The following is a 13,614-nucleotide window of genomic DNA, read 5'->3' as shown; positions in this document are numbered from 1 at the left end:
AGTTGGTTACGCATCCAACTTTGGCTCAGGTCATTATCTCACAGTTTGTGAGTTCAAGCCCTATATTGGGCTCTGTGCTCACAGCTTGGAGCCTGGAGCCTGCTTTGGATTCTATGTCTCCCTCTCTCTCTGTCCCTCCCCTGCTCATGCTCTGTCTCTCTGTCTCTCAAAAAATAAATAAACATTAAAAATTTTTTTTCAATTTATTTTTAAACATCAGTATTATGGTCATGATATTGTACTACAGTTCGGCAGTATGTTACCAGTAGAAACAGGGTGGATACCTAGGATCTCTCTGTATTATTTGTTCCAACTGCCTATAAATCTACAATTATTTCCAAAAGAAAGTTTAATTTTTAAAAAGGTTAAAATATAATTTTATTCCAATTATAAATTTCTTGTCTATTTTAGAAATTAAAATATTTAATAAAGTCTAAGGAAGAAAATTAAAATTACTCATAATCCTATCACCCAGAGATAATCAGTTAGTATGTTTTTACATGTCCATAATTTCTAAATTAATTGGAATTATACTGTATGGAACCATACAGTTTTCTTTTTTTTTAATGTTTTATTTATTTCTGAGAGAGAGAGAGAGACAGCATAGCAGGGGAGGGTCAGAGAGATAGGGAGATAGAGAATCTGAAGACAGGCTCCAGGATCTGAGCTAGCTGTCAGCACAGAGCCTGACATAGGGCCCCAACCCAAAAACCATGAGATCATGACCTGAGCCGAAGTTGGATGCTCTACCAACTGAGCCACCCAGGCACCCCTAAATTTTTGAGATCCAAAGCAAGCTCCAGGCTCTGAGCTAGCTATCTGCACAGAGCCCAACGCGGGGCTTGAACCCACGAACCGTGAAATCATGACCTAAGGTGAAGTCGGATGCTTAACCGACTGAGCCACCCAGGCGCCCCAGAACCATACAGTTTTCTACCTTGCTTTACCACGTGACATTGTATTGTGAGCTTGTTCTCATGTAATCAATTTTTTAAAACATTATTATAACTGTAAAATAGTTCATCTTATAGATACACCATAATTTATGTAATCAATCTCTTACTTTTGGGCATTTAGGATATTTCCAATCCTTTTCATCATTAGAGTATCTTTGTATATATACCTTTCACTAACTCACTATTAATTTCCTTAGGATGGCTTTTTTGGGAATAGAAAAAAAAATAGCTTAAGGATATAAATTTTTAGGTATAACATAATACAATGCATACATTACAACAAAATACACAGACTATAAGTGGTTAGATTGATGAGTTTTGAAAGTTGTAGATAGCCATGGGGCGCCTGGGTGGCTTCGTCGGTTAAGCATCCGACTTTCGCTTAGGTCATGATCTTGCAGTTCATGGGTTCGAGCCCCGCGTCGGACTCTGTGCTGACTGCCAGCTCAGAGCCTGGAGCCTATTTTAGAGTCTGTATCTCCCTCTCTCTCTGACCCTCCCCTGCTCATGCTGTCTCTCTCTCTCTTTCCTAGAAATAAATAAAAATATTTTAAAAAATAAAAATAAAAAAATAAAAAAAAAGAAAGTTGTAGACAGCCACGTAAGCACCATCCAAAACAAGATACAGAATATTTCCACATATCACCCAAGTTTCTCTTTCTGGTCTACCACCCATTCTCCACCCCCAAAGTAGCAACTACTTCTTGACTAGGATACCAGTGTTTTAAGGCTTTCCATGGACGGACAGGCAGTTCAGTCTCCATGTATCAGAGAACCTGTGTCCCTCCAGGATGGAGGAAGCACATTTTTAAAGGGATTAAAGCATTGTGAGACCCACAAAATGAAGGCATAATCATCAGTAACCCCAAACCACTCAGACTATACTCGGGGTCTCCATGCACCCAGAATCCATCCATTATCCACTGGCTGCCTCTGGTCTGCCTGCACCTGCACTTGTGAACGTGGGTCCTGGGACAAGTGGGCTGGAGTGTGCATGGGAAGGTGGGTACCTGGTTAGGGTGGGGAAGATGCTCCTGTGTGAGCAGAAGGTAGGCATGGATGAGGGAAACTGGGCTGGGAAGGGAGCTTCCTTGGGTGGTCCATGGGCCATACCAGGCTGACCTCCTTTTCTCTCTACCAGGCTGTTCTTTGCTGGAGCCAGAGAAGGTCACCTTCCCAGTGTGTTGGCCATGATCCATGTGAAGCGCTGCACCCCAATCCCAGCCTTGCTCTTCACAGTAAGGGCCCCTCCTTATGCCAGTCTTATATATACCCTCCCTCTTTGCTCTTGCCCTGAGATGGGAGTTCACACTTCCCACACACATCCCTGTCCCCCTTCTGGCCTGCTCCTAGGTTTCATTGGGTCTTAAATAATATGGCAAATGGTATACATGAGCTTTGTGAATATCAAGAAAAATAACAAGGAAAAACCCTGAGTCATGAAACATCTTCAGGCTCTCACCCTGGCTCATTTCTATTCTCCCATCCTTTTGGGTCAGACTGAAGGGACTGTCTCACAACTCTATAGCGTCATAAAGAAACTTCTACTTTCTTGGCTCTCTCCTGCACCTGTTGCACACAGGGTTGCAGCTTTGGGCCCCTGCTCCTGGCCAATTGTTGTACACTCCCACCACTCCCCTCAATCTTCTTACTGCGGGAGGCTCTGCCTATCTCTTGGGAAACATCACTGAAACAAATTCAGTGTTATGGGTAGGTACACCAAATAAGAAAATCATAAAGAAAGGAAGACTGGTAACTGAAAATGGAGAAAAGGAAACTTGGGATACGGAAGAAATAAAGATAAAATGGCCCAGAGTAGAGTCATTTAGAGGGGCAAAAAGAAAGAGCAAAGACTTGTCCCCACTGAGCCACTGAGTCTTTTGAGTTATTTTTTTTCTTTCTGGATCCTGAATGAAATATTGAAAATGATTTTGTTCCATCAGAGAAGCAGTTAGACCAGGATAATAGAGGTCTCAGGAGTCAAGTGCAAACATTGTACAACTTGAGGGGGAGTTTCAGAATGTTCAGATATGGGATGAAGGCCATTGTGCTTGGTTAGCTGTGAAAGGTGCCTGCAGACCACCTAGTACTCCCAGTGAGCTACAGCCTTGTTTCCAGTTTGAGCCATTGGTACAGTCCTGTGACTGCAAGACAAGTACAGTCAGAATCTGGCTTATTCATCTGTTAAAATCTTCTAGATTATTTTCACCATCAGATCTTATAAGAGGACTGAATCTTCTCTTGGCCTTAACAAGTTAACAAAGGGGCAGAACACAGCTCTGAGAGAGCCACTGAAATGACTTTCAAGTTGGAAAGCAGACTCTGTCAAGAAAACCCCATGGGTATTTTATGAGAGTTAGATGGGGTAATATTTGTAGAACACTAAGAACAGGGCTTGGCACCTAGTAAGTGCTTTATAACTTTTATAAACAGTTATATTTTTGGCTGGGATTGTTATAAAACTGTGATATTTTTTAAAAATGGGGGGGGGATAAATTAGATGACTCAGCCAAGAGAAGAGAGTGAGGGCAAGAATAAAGCTTTAATCTGCAGTTAACAATCTTCCCTAAGGGATTAAAAAAAAAACAAAAAACAGCTTGAGCTACAACCAAGGAAGAAATATAAGTGAGACCATGGCAGACACAGAGCCACTGCCACCTGTATGGCCAATCCAGTTGTTTACAGTCAGTATCTGTTCTGATTCGTTAGTGCCCATGCCATACCAGTGGTTAAATGTTTTTATTATCACTCCTGCAATAAGAAATAACTTCTGGCGATGAGGGTGTTAGCAACGGCCAGGATGACCAGGAGATGCTTGTAAAGTCTCCATTTTGAGACATTCATCATAAAATGCTGTTGTCTTCCTAGAGGCAGAACAGTCCCCTGACCTGTAAATAGCTCCTCCAGTGTCCAAATACCTTTCTGATTATGATGAATTTCTCCTTTTTTCCGCAGTGCATCTCAACCCTGCTGATGCTGGTCACCAGCGATATGTACACGCTCATCAACTACGTGGGCTTTATCAACTACCTCTTCTATGGAGTCACAATTGCTGGACAGATAGTTCTTCGCTGGAAGAAGCCCGACATCCCCCGCCCTATCAAGGTGCGAGAACTTGCCCTTGGGACCCCCTCCCTCTCCTCTACTGGCTCTAGCTTCAGTTCAGATTTTTAAATCACCTTGTTCTCAGCTGCTGACCACTGATCATAATCTCTATGATGGTAGCAGACCCTCTGGGAAGCAAGGGCTATGTATGAATGGGCCAGCTGTTTCCATTTTCCACTGGAGACAGGACCAGAACAAACTGCAGCTGGAAGAATAAGTTAGATTAAATGATACTTTCATCAGGTCATTTCTTTGTTTCCTATGACTCTTATAAACTCCAGTTGATTTTTCCAGACTCCCTTATCTCCAACGTTTCCCTGAACCTGCTGGTCTCGCCTGTCTCCTCCTCATCCTTCCAGATAGCTGAGTTTACTTGAGCTATGTCTCCATCCCAGAATGAGTTTCCTTCTCCCATCTGCCTATCCAAATCCTAACCATTTTCCACATAGGCCTCAAGTTCCTCCTCTTCCCTGAAGCTCCCCAGTCCCCTCCAGCCCTCCCATGAGCATCCCTTTTTAAACTGCGATGGCCCTATATGTAGTAGGGTGCTTGGTGAACCTATTGATGGCTACAAGAGATAATTGTGTGGTGGGAATGAATGGGATTGCTCAGAACAAAATATGTGAGAGTACCCCGGGTTCTCCTGCAGATTAGAAGAATAGAGTGTACCACTGAGCTATTTGAACAATCCTATTCTGGAAACAGAGGTGACTAGATCCTTCCAGAAGGTTGTTCCAGCTGAGGAATTCCAGCTCTCCAAATCTGTTTTCTACTGCCACTTTCCTACCACTCTTAGAAAGCCTGCTAGAAGTATAACAATGTAGAATAACCCGTCCCTCCCCCAACCCTTGCATACTTTCTGAGAAGAGATGACAAGGAAGAGAAAGGCAGCTGAATCTAGAGTCTTGAAGAAGACTCTACTGGGAACTCCTACCTGTGGCCAACCAGATAGGATGAAACCCGTAGAGCTGATGCTTCTTTTTGAAAACCCTGAGGCCCAAGACTGCGTTATACTATGGTAGGTTTCCTGATTTCTTGGGCCTTGGCAGATTTATCTTCTCAAGTTGCTTGAGAGAAACACATTGAGACTGACCCTGGGATCAGATCTCCCATATTGAGAGGGATGGACATTTGCCCACATGGTGCTCAGATGAGGGCCCTACCTAGAGCTGGGCAAGGGGCAAGGAGCCTGACAGATCCAGGCCACTTCCCTCTTTACCCTCCCTCATTACTCCTCTTCTCCTCCACCCTATGACCTCAGCAAATATATACCAATATACCAGCAAGCTTATCAATCTCAGTGGGTTTCTCTGGCTGCCACAAACACATGGCATGGATGACAAGGCCTTCTTTGATCCTGCCCAGAAGAGACGATCTAGTGAGGATCATTCCCTCCCAGTTCCTCTCTCCTCTTCCTGTCCCACTACCCAAGTTCACCAACGCTTGTTGACATAGCACTTGATCTGTCAGGCATAGGGGTGTGGAAGCCACAGAGCTGAGTGAAGCCTACCCTTTGCCCTCAAAGATGCCTCCCTGTAGGTTGAGAAGAAGGAGGACACCCTGATCCTGGGGCCCATGGGGTCCACACAGCTAACAGCACTTCTGCTCCACAGATCAACCTGCTGTTCCCCATCATCTACTTGCTGTTCTGGGCCTTCCTGCTGATCTTTAGCCTGTGGTCGGAGCCCGTGGTGTGTGGTACTGGCCTGGCCATCATGCTGACAGGAGTGCCCGTCTATTTCCTGGGTGTTTACTGGCAACACAAGCCCAAGTGTTTCAATAACTTCATTGGTGAGTTGTTGAGGGTGCTGGATGGCTAGAGGGCCTTCTGGTCTGGACTGGGTGTCCTGGTCAGAAGGCCTAGGCTGGTCCACAGAGCTCCATAGAAGAAGACAGGATGAGAAAGGGTGGGTGCCTTCCCAGAGACTTCTGAGGAGAGGAGAACAGCTGAGGTTTGCACACAGACCTTAGCCCTGTAAGAATAGGCAACTTGACAGCCATCCTGCAGGAGCTGCCTGGGGTGGAGGCCAGAGGAGACCCTGGAAGTGGTGGTCAGCAGGCATAGTAAGGAAGGTGAAGAGCTAGGCTTTGATGGGATTGGGCAGCCACCAACAGGCTGCCCAGAGACAGAGGAGGTGGCAAGATAGCTATCTCCTGGAATGGAAGTCTCCTGAAGGTGCTGGCAGCTCTACTAAGTCTACATCTGGGGCAGGAGACCTGGGCAGGGTTGGTGGGATGCTCAGCACTGATCTGTTCTGTGTAACCTTCCATAGAGCTGCTAACTCTGGGGAGCCAGAAGATGTGTGTGGTTGTGTACCCCGAGATGGAGGGGGGCTCGGGGACAGAGGAGCTAAATGAGGACACAGAGGAACAGCGGCAGCCCATCTACCAACCCACTGCCAGCAAGGACAAGGACTCGGAGCAGCCCCAGCCCTAAGGACTACCATCCCCTCTCAACTGACTTCTTCCTCCTACACCCACTTTTTACCCTCCTTCCCGGCCTAGATCCCCCCAACACATACACACACACACACACACACACACACACACACACACACACACACATCCGCACGCACACAGGTGTGTGGATCTGGGTGTGTGGATCTAGGTGTGGGTGTAAAAAACTATAAACAAAGACACTGACACTTGTACCCAAAGAACCAGCTTCTTGCCACCAGGGCCTGTGTCCAAAACCCTGGTGAGAGTTTGCTCCAAGCAGTGGGAGGAGAGTGGAGCTGCTGGGGGTACCCTACAGGGCCTCCCCGCACCACCCTGAGGGCTCAAACCTCACTTGCCTCCTCAGGAGCCCAGTTCAGTACTGCCTTTCCTCCCCATTCCTGAGCCCAAGAGAGGCCTCCCCTCAGAGAAATGAAAGCAATAGAGAGTCTGTTGGGGAGGGACAGACTCAAGCAAATCTGTCTCTTTAAAAGTCAGCTGGAGAGACCAGTATCCCTTGCCCTTCACTAGGGACCCAAGAAATCAGAGAGATGCTTCCCTCTGCCCTCTCCTCTCTCCCTCCCCGTGTACCTCCCCCCACCCCAGCTTGGGCTCCCCGGCTAGAGCAAGGTTCCTGTCAGGACACCACCTCCCTATTGAGCTAAGGACCAATGAGCAGGAGAACTGCCCCCTCCTCCTAACCCCAAGCCAGGCCTGTGGAACAGATTGGGAAAGGCTCAAATTGCAGAAACCCAGCCCTGCCCCTCCTGCATCCTGACCCCTACTCGGTGCCAAAGCTTCCTAAAGCCAGAAAGTCTTCTTGTTTTCAATGTAGTGGACATTTCTCTCCTGATGGCAAAGCTGCTCAGCTCCTCTTCCCTCCCCACTCCCATGAGAAGGAGCAGTCACTCCATTATCCCTGCAGCCATACCCCCCCCTGCCCCCAACATGCCTCCTGCTGGTGCCCCCATCATGTCCTTTTCCTCCTCTCTGGCTTGGCTCCCGGACCAACCAATGTGAAGGCTCCTCAAGCCCTTCAGGCCTGAAACCCAAGCCAAATCAGCCTTAAGTCACCTCCCATCCAAGAACTGGACCTAAAAATACTCCCTGATTTCTAACCCTCAGGACAGACCTGGTATGAAAAGCCTTCCTGGAATGGAGGGCAATTTCCCACCCACCCCCCGGAAGTGCCCATCCCATAAGCTGGGAGACTGTCTGGGGAGAGAGTGTCTTGTGAAGGCTAGTTCATATCTCCTCCTCCTCCAACTCAGATAGCCCCCTCTCTGGTCCCACCCCTGCCTGTCTTAGACCGCCTCCAAGACAGGATGAAAGGGCAGCAGCAGAAGGTACCCATTTTGGAGACACATTCTCTATGGTATGTGGACTTCTGGCCATCCTGTGGGCGGACGCTGCCTTTCCCTGTACTCCAGAGGAAGGCCACCATGTTTGCCCTGCGTCTTGCAGCCTCCCCGCCACACCTGCTGTGCTAAGGTATAGGATCCTTTCATCGCAAAGCAGGAGTCCCCCTTTGCTACCTCCCTGTACCATCTGCTTAGACTAGAACACGTCGGGAGTCGTCCAGGCTTGCTTGGCTCCACCAACTCCCCACCTGGCATGCCTGACCCCCTACTGGTGAGCTGCCAGGTTTGGTTTGAATTCTGGCCACTTCCAAGTGGAGGGCGGGCTAGGGCTGGCCCCTGGAGGGTCAGGGGACCGTCTTCCTGTTCTCTGTTCTCATTCCTCCAACCTCCATCCCTCCTTCAATTGTTGGGGTTGATTTGTTTGTTTGTTTCATAAAGTGAATGCCTTACTTTTTTGGATAAATATTTTTGAAGCTGGTATTTCTATTTCTTTTGGATTTTTTAATGTAAGGTTGTTTGGGGTGGGGGTGGGGGAGGGCCTTATATACCTGGATAATAATCTTCTGTCTTTGAGTTGGTTGAGGGTTAGAGTTCGTTTTGTGGAGAGTTGTTTGTTTTTTGTTTTTTGTTTCTTTTGATGTAATAAAATTTTAAATGGAAATGAAGTTGTTGGTGGTAATAATTCAATGATCTTCTGAGACAGAGTCCCCAGGCGTTTCCTATCTCGTGAGGAGGCTTTGGTTGCCAGCTTTGTCCTAGGATGGCCCTTGCTCTGTCCCAGGGACCCAGTGCCATACAAACAACCACCTCTTTGGGTCTGTTGTTGTTGTTGTTGTTGCTGCTGCTGCTGTTGTTGTTGTTGTTTTAATCCCCTCTCGTTTTGAACCAAAAGCTTTCTCATTTCTTCAGTAAAGTCGGAAAGTGTTAAAGTTCCTGCTCTGTGCCCTGTACAGAGAGCCCGCAAACTAGCTGGGAAGAAGAACCCCCTCACTGCCCAGTGGGATGTGGATGGCAGACAGGACTAAGCTGAGTGGAGGGAGGCAAAGGCAGGGTGGTTCCCCAAGGCCGGGTCAGCAAAGGCTTCTGGCACCAGGACAGCTGGCGCCAGGTGGGAAAGGAAGGGACAGGCTGAGCCTGTGGAGAGATGCCAGGGAGACTTAGGAAAGCACCCGGCCAGACCCGAGGGGTTTGACTGGGGGGACTAGGAGGTGAGGCAGGGTCCCCCTCAGCTGCACAGAGCAGACTGACAGGGCTGCGTCTGGTCGGAAGCCTAGGAAGGCTGTTGAGTGAGGACAAAAGAAGGAGCAGATACAGTAGGAACAAGTCTGCCTGGTGCTTTGGGTTAATTGCTGGAGGAAGTTGATGGGATTAGACCCAGTCCTTGCTTGGAGTGCCTCCTTTGTGGGCAGCCTCCCAGCTGCCTGTCCTGGGGCAGCATTACTCCAGAGCCAGCACTTCTGGCAGACATAGGCAGGGGAGGGGGGTTATTAAGACATCACCTCCTACCATCTGGGACACGTGAGGACACAGGAAGGCAACATGCCTCCACTCGCAGTCCTGGCCTGGCCCCAACTCTCCTCATTTGTGCCTGGCATTTCTTCTAGACTGAGACTGGAGGTGTGCCAGTCACAGGGCACAGATGCTTGGCTCTGAGTCCCAGGTCAGCAGCCACTAAACAGCTGTGTGTCCTTGGGCAAGTCATTTAACCTATATAGCACTTTTGGAGAAAAGGAAAAAAAAAAAAAAAGGATTAAACCTAATCTCAAAGGGCCCTTCAATCTCCCAGCCCAAGTTGTCCCCGGAGAGCAAGGGCAAAACTGGGCAGAGGCCAGTCTTGTGCAAGAGGCTGCTCTCCAGGACTCACATCCACCCGTTTGTACCCCCTCTGCCCCGATACACTTTTGCTTTCCGTGGGCTGCAGCGGATCCTCCCTGTTGCCTCACTCCAGCAAGTCTAGCCCTTCCCAATCCCCTCTCACCTTGTGGGGACACATGTTCCTATCCACCACCACCATCCCCCTAAGGTGACATTTGCTGACCTCTTTAAGCTGGCCAAATGGGCGAATGTGGGTCTCCTCCTGGGCAACATGCATTTATTTTTAACCTGGGCCTTTACCCTGTCTTAACCCTGTCAGTCACTTTAATGGTAGGAATTTGGATGCTCTGACCTTAGGGACTTTGAGGGTCACTGAAATCATAGCTGCTTGAGCATTCATTTGTTAGGTGGACAACATCTTAGAACCATCGTGTCCAAGGGGTTTGCTATATGCTATGAGAATAGCAAACTTATTCCTGGATTTTCCAGATCAGCACAGATTTCAAATACTTCGTCCCACTGACTCCCCGAAAATATTCATACTTGACAATCCACCTCTCCTAATTGTAATTCAGGCAATATGACCACCACAGCTAAAGAAGTCCAAAAAACAGATCTGACCCTGCCCTCAAGGAGCAAATAGTCTTCAAGGGAAAGAAGGCACATGGCACATACGTGTGCATTTCTGGGCACTGCTGACTGCCCACACTGGGTGGACTTCGAACTGAGTCGGCCAGATCCCCGGAGGCTGCAGATAGCTTGTCTATATAAGAGACACTGATAAACCACAAGAGGTGGTCAAAGGAAGGGTGGAAGAAGACTGAACATTTACTGACAACAATTGCTCTCCACACATTATCTTATTCAAAGTTTAATTAAACAATCCAACCAAGGAGACTTTACTACCACCATTTTACAAGTAAGATTAAGTACCTTGCCTGAGGTCACCCAGTTGGGACGTGACAGAGGTAGGATTGTAAGCCCAGTTCTCTCCGACACTTCACTGCCTTGTTTGGCTGCCTCCCTGTTGGAAGAAGCTGGTGAAGGAGGTGACTTTTGAACTGAGGCCTGTTACAAAGTCACTAAGATAATATATCATGCATTGTTTCAGTTAATGCAAACAGGTAGCAACTGAAGCAGTAGAGGAGAAAATGATCCTGCTGGCCAGGGAGTCTCCTTTCCACTCCCGAGTAACTCCACAGAACCCAAGAATCCCCCAGCCCTTACCTGGCACTGACCTCCCCTCCCTTGTTCCTGTCCAGTGCCCACTCCTCCCCTGCAGAGACATCCATAATACCACCCACCCCACCCCCGCGAAACCCCTCGGTTACTGGGAAACACTGATGTCAGTACTCCAGCAACGTCAGCCACCAGCCTGGGAGGTGAGGGACCGAGATCACTTATCTCCCTGTGGCCCCAGCCTTTCTCATTTCCTGCCAGCTCTATTTGCACACTTCCCGGCTTCCTCCAGCGCTGCCCCCCCTAACCCCCCACCGTTCACTGGCTGCTGGCTACTGACACGGTCTCTCCCTCCCCCAGGACAGCTGACTGAGGGCAAACATGGCTCTCTGAGTCACACAGCTCCCCTTTTCCGTACCCCTTCTTGCCTGGGGGTTTCAAGAACAAGCCTACTGCCTTTTCCCCCAGGGCCAGTGCTGCATCCTTGTATGACCTTGGGAGGTTCAGCCTTTCAGCCTTGTTTTCCTCTTTTATAAGGCAGAGATAAAAATACCCTCTGTCTTGCTTACCTTCGTCCTTAACTCACAGGGAAATGATCAGCATGGAAAAGTAAATGTTTTAACGATCAAAAAAGCATAACCCCAGAAAATGCCAAGCCTTAACCATCGTCACTATTCCAAAGTCGGAGAGGGCTAGAATTTCTTCTCATTGAGACAAGGCCCTGGCCCCAGTCCTCTATCCTGCCACTCTCCCAGTAACCACACTGCAAGTCCCCACCCCGCCAAGATTCTTCCTCCTCCTGGGGGCCCAGGGGCGGCTTGCTCTTGCCATGGCTGTGGAAGACTGCCCTCTGCCGTCCACCTGATGCCTGACCACAGCAAGCCCTGGAATCTTGAATTCTGGACCAACATTGCCACCTGGTGGTCAATAGAGGCACTCTTGCCAAACTGAAGTACTTCAGCCCTGGTACCTGTCTGACCCAAGGTCCTTTGAAAAGGAGATAAGCCAAATTTCTCCCCATCTGGTCCCTGACATCCATCTCCAGGATGCACGCTGATCTCCCCATTCCAGGACAGGGCTCTCAGAGAAGTACATCAAGCTGTGCCCTTGGGGGATAGGGAGGGAGGAAGACGCTAACCAGCCTGACAGGTAAACAGCCGTGTCTGTATTTGCATATTTTATTTTAGCATTCAATGCCACACATATCGCCTCTGCATTTGCCCCCACGGTGGTCTGGCCCTTCATGTACCCTATTTATCAAACCTTCTGGCCTCCACAGGTTACTCACAACATCTGCTGGTGATAAAAGAGTTGGTGACATTTCTGTGTCCTTTCCTTTTCTGGACCTATAGTCCCTTTTGTAGGTGAAATTCAACAGGTAAAAACAGAGCAACTGTAATATCTCTAACAGGAGAGGGTGGGGGGTTCCCAGAGGGAAAAGAAAAGGGAAGGGAGAGGGGGCCCAGCATGAGACCAAAGGTGCAGAGCTTGGGCTTCTCCTGGAAACCCTGCAACAGAGTCCCAGGAAGAGGTGATGACAAAAGAGAAGTCTTCTCAAGCCTTGCAAGAGGAAGTGGACCCAAGAGACACGCATCGAGGTCAGAGAACGGCTATGCAGAAGGAAAGACAGCAAACCGAGCTGCAGTGAGTGCCTGAGCCCTGCGGCACGAGGCACAGGAAACAGGGCAGAGCCCCAGGACCAGAGCAGGGGGGGCTGGGGGGGGTGTGCACAGTGCCAGCCTGAGGCTCTGGCAGTGCGGAGCAGCTGGAGGAGAGAGCACTGGAGTCACCAGAGGAGTGCGGCTGTCGGCTCCTAGGGCAGCAGCCTGCCTGCGTCTGGGACACGGGGCCCAAGTCCTGAGCAGGTGCCTCACCCAAGCCTTGGCAGTCAGTGGCAGTGCCAGGCTGCTAGGGCTAACCGGGGGCTGGAAAAATAAGAGTGTTCGGGCTATTGCACAGACCCTGTACAAGAACCTAGCAAATGCTCTGCGCCGCAGTGCAGGCCCCGGGTGTGGCTTGGTCCCAGGACCTGTCACTACTTCCTAAACCCCTCAAACACCCTCTGGCCCGAACCCAAGAGAATGTCCTGGGAGGTGGGGCTACAAAAGGAAGGGGCTGCCCCTGGGGGTAGGTGGAGCCCAGCGTTGGGGGGCGGGGGAGGGGGTGGTGGCAGAGAGGGAGGCGTGTCAAGGGAGGAGCTCAGATCAGGCAGGGGGTCGGCACTGGCAGAGGGTTTTCTCTGTTCATTCTGACTTGGCACCTCATCTGCACAGAACTTTTTAGAAGTCGGAGGGAGGAGGACACTCAGAGTGAGGTGTTGCCCTCAGGGAGGACTCTGGAATCCCCTGGACTCAACAGGGAGGGGGGAGGAATCCCCAGAAGCATCAGCTCCCAGGCATCTGAGAACCCTGGCTTGGACCCTGACCAAAGAGTGCTCCCAACTGCTAAATAGGCCAGGGGCCCCCTTTATCTAAGCTCTGCACCCCTTCCCCTGGGGTGTGCCCTGCCCCTCCCTAAGTCACCCCAAGGAGAGAGGAGGAAAAAAGGGAAGAGAAAAGAGGCATTGACTACAGAGGAAGGAAAAGGAAACAGCAGAGGAGGGAGGAGAGGCCACACAGGAGTGGGTGACAGAGGAGTCTGGAGAGGGCAGATCTAGGGCAGATCTAGGGCAGGGGGAGATAGGGAGAGGGCAGGCCAAGCATCCCAGAGGGTGCCCCAAGAGCAGGGCCGCAGGGGCGGGGAGGCGAGGGGGCGGGCCGGCC

The 13,614-nt window shown here is 49.6% G+C and overlaps 1 protein-coding gene across 3 annotated transcripts in view; it reads left to right on the top strand.

The window, feature by feature from the left end:
- Window positions 1–8,523, top strand: part of SLC7A8 (solute carrier family 7 member 8) — a 52,051-nt gene extending 43,528 nt beyond the window's left edge. For all 3 annotated transcript variants that reach the window (XM_077770404.1, XM_077770402.1, XM_077770403.1), the window contains 4 exons: window positions 2,098–2,194; window positions 3,912–4,061; window positions 5,675–5,852; window positions 6,335–8,523. In XM_077770404.1, the coding sequence (XP_077626530.1) occupies window positions 2,098–2,194; window positions 3,912–4,061; window positions 5,675–5,852; window positions 6,335–6,498 (589 nt within the window). In that variant the 3' untranslated portion in view covers window positions 6,499–8,523. The remainder of the gene's footprint in view (window positions 1–2,097; window positions 2,195–3,911; window positions 4,062–5,674; window positions 5,853–6,334) is intronic.
- The last annotated feature ends 5,091 nt before the right edge of the window (window positions 8,524–13,614 follow it).

This window comes from Crocuta crocuta, unplaced genomic scaffold (assembly GCF_008692635.1).
Source record: "Crocuta crocuta isolate KB4526 unplaced genomic scaffold, BGI_CrCroc_1.0 scaffold175, whole genome shotgun sequence".
NCBI classification, from domain to species: Eukaryota; Metazoa; Chordata; class Mammalia; order Carnivora; family Hyaenidae; genus Crocuta; species Crocuta crocuta.
This window is presented reverse-complemented; position numbering and strand designations above follow the sequence as displayed.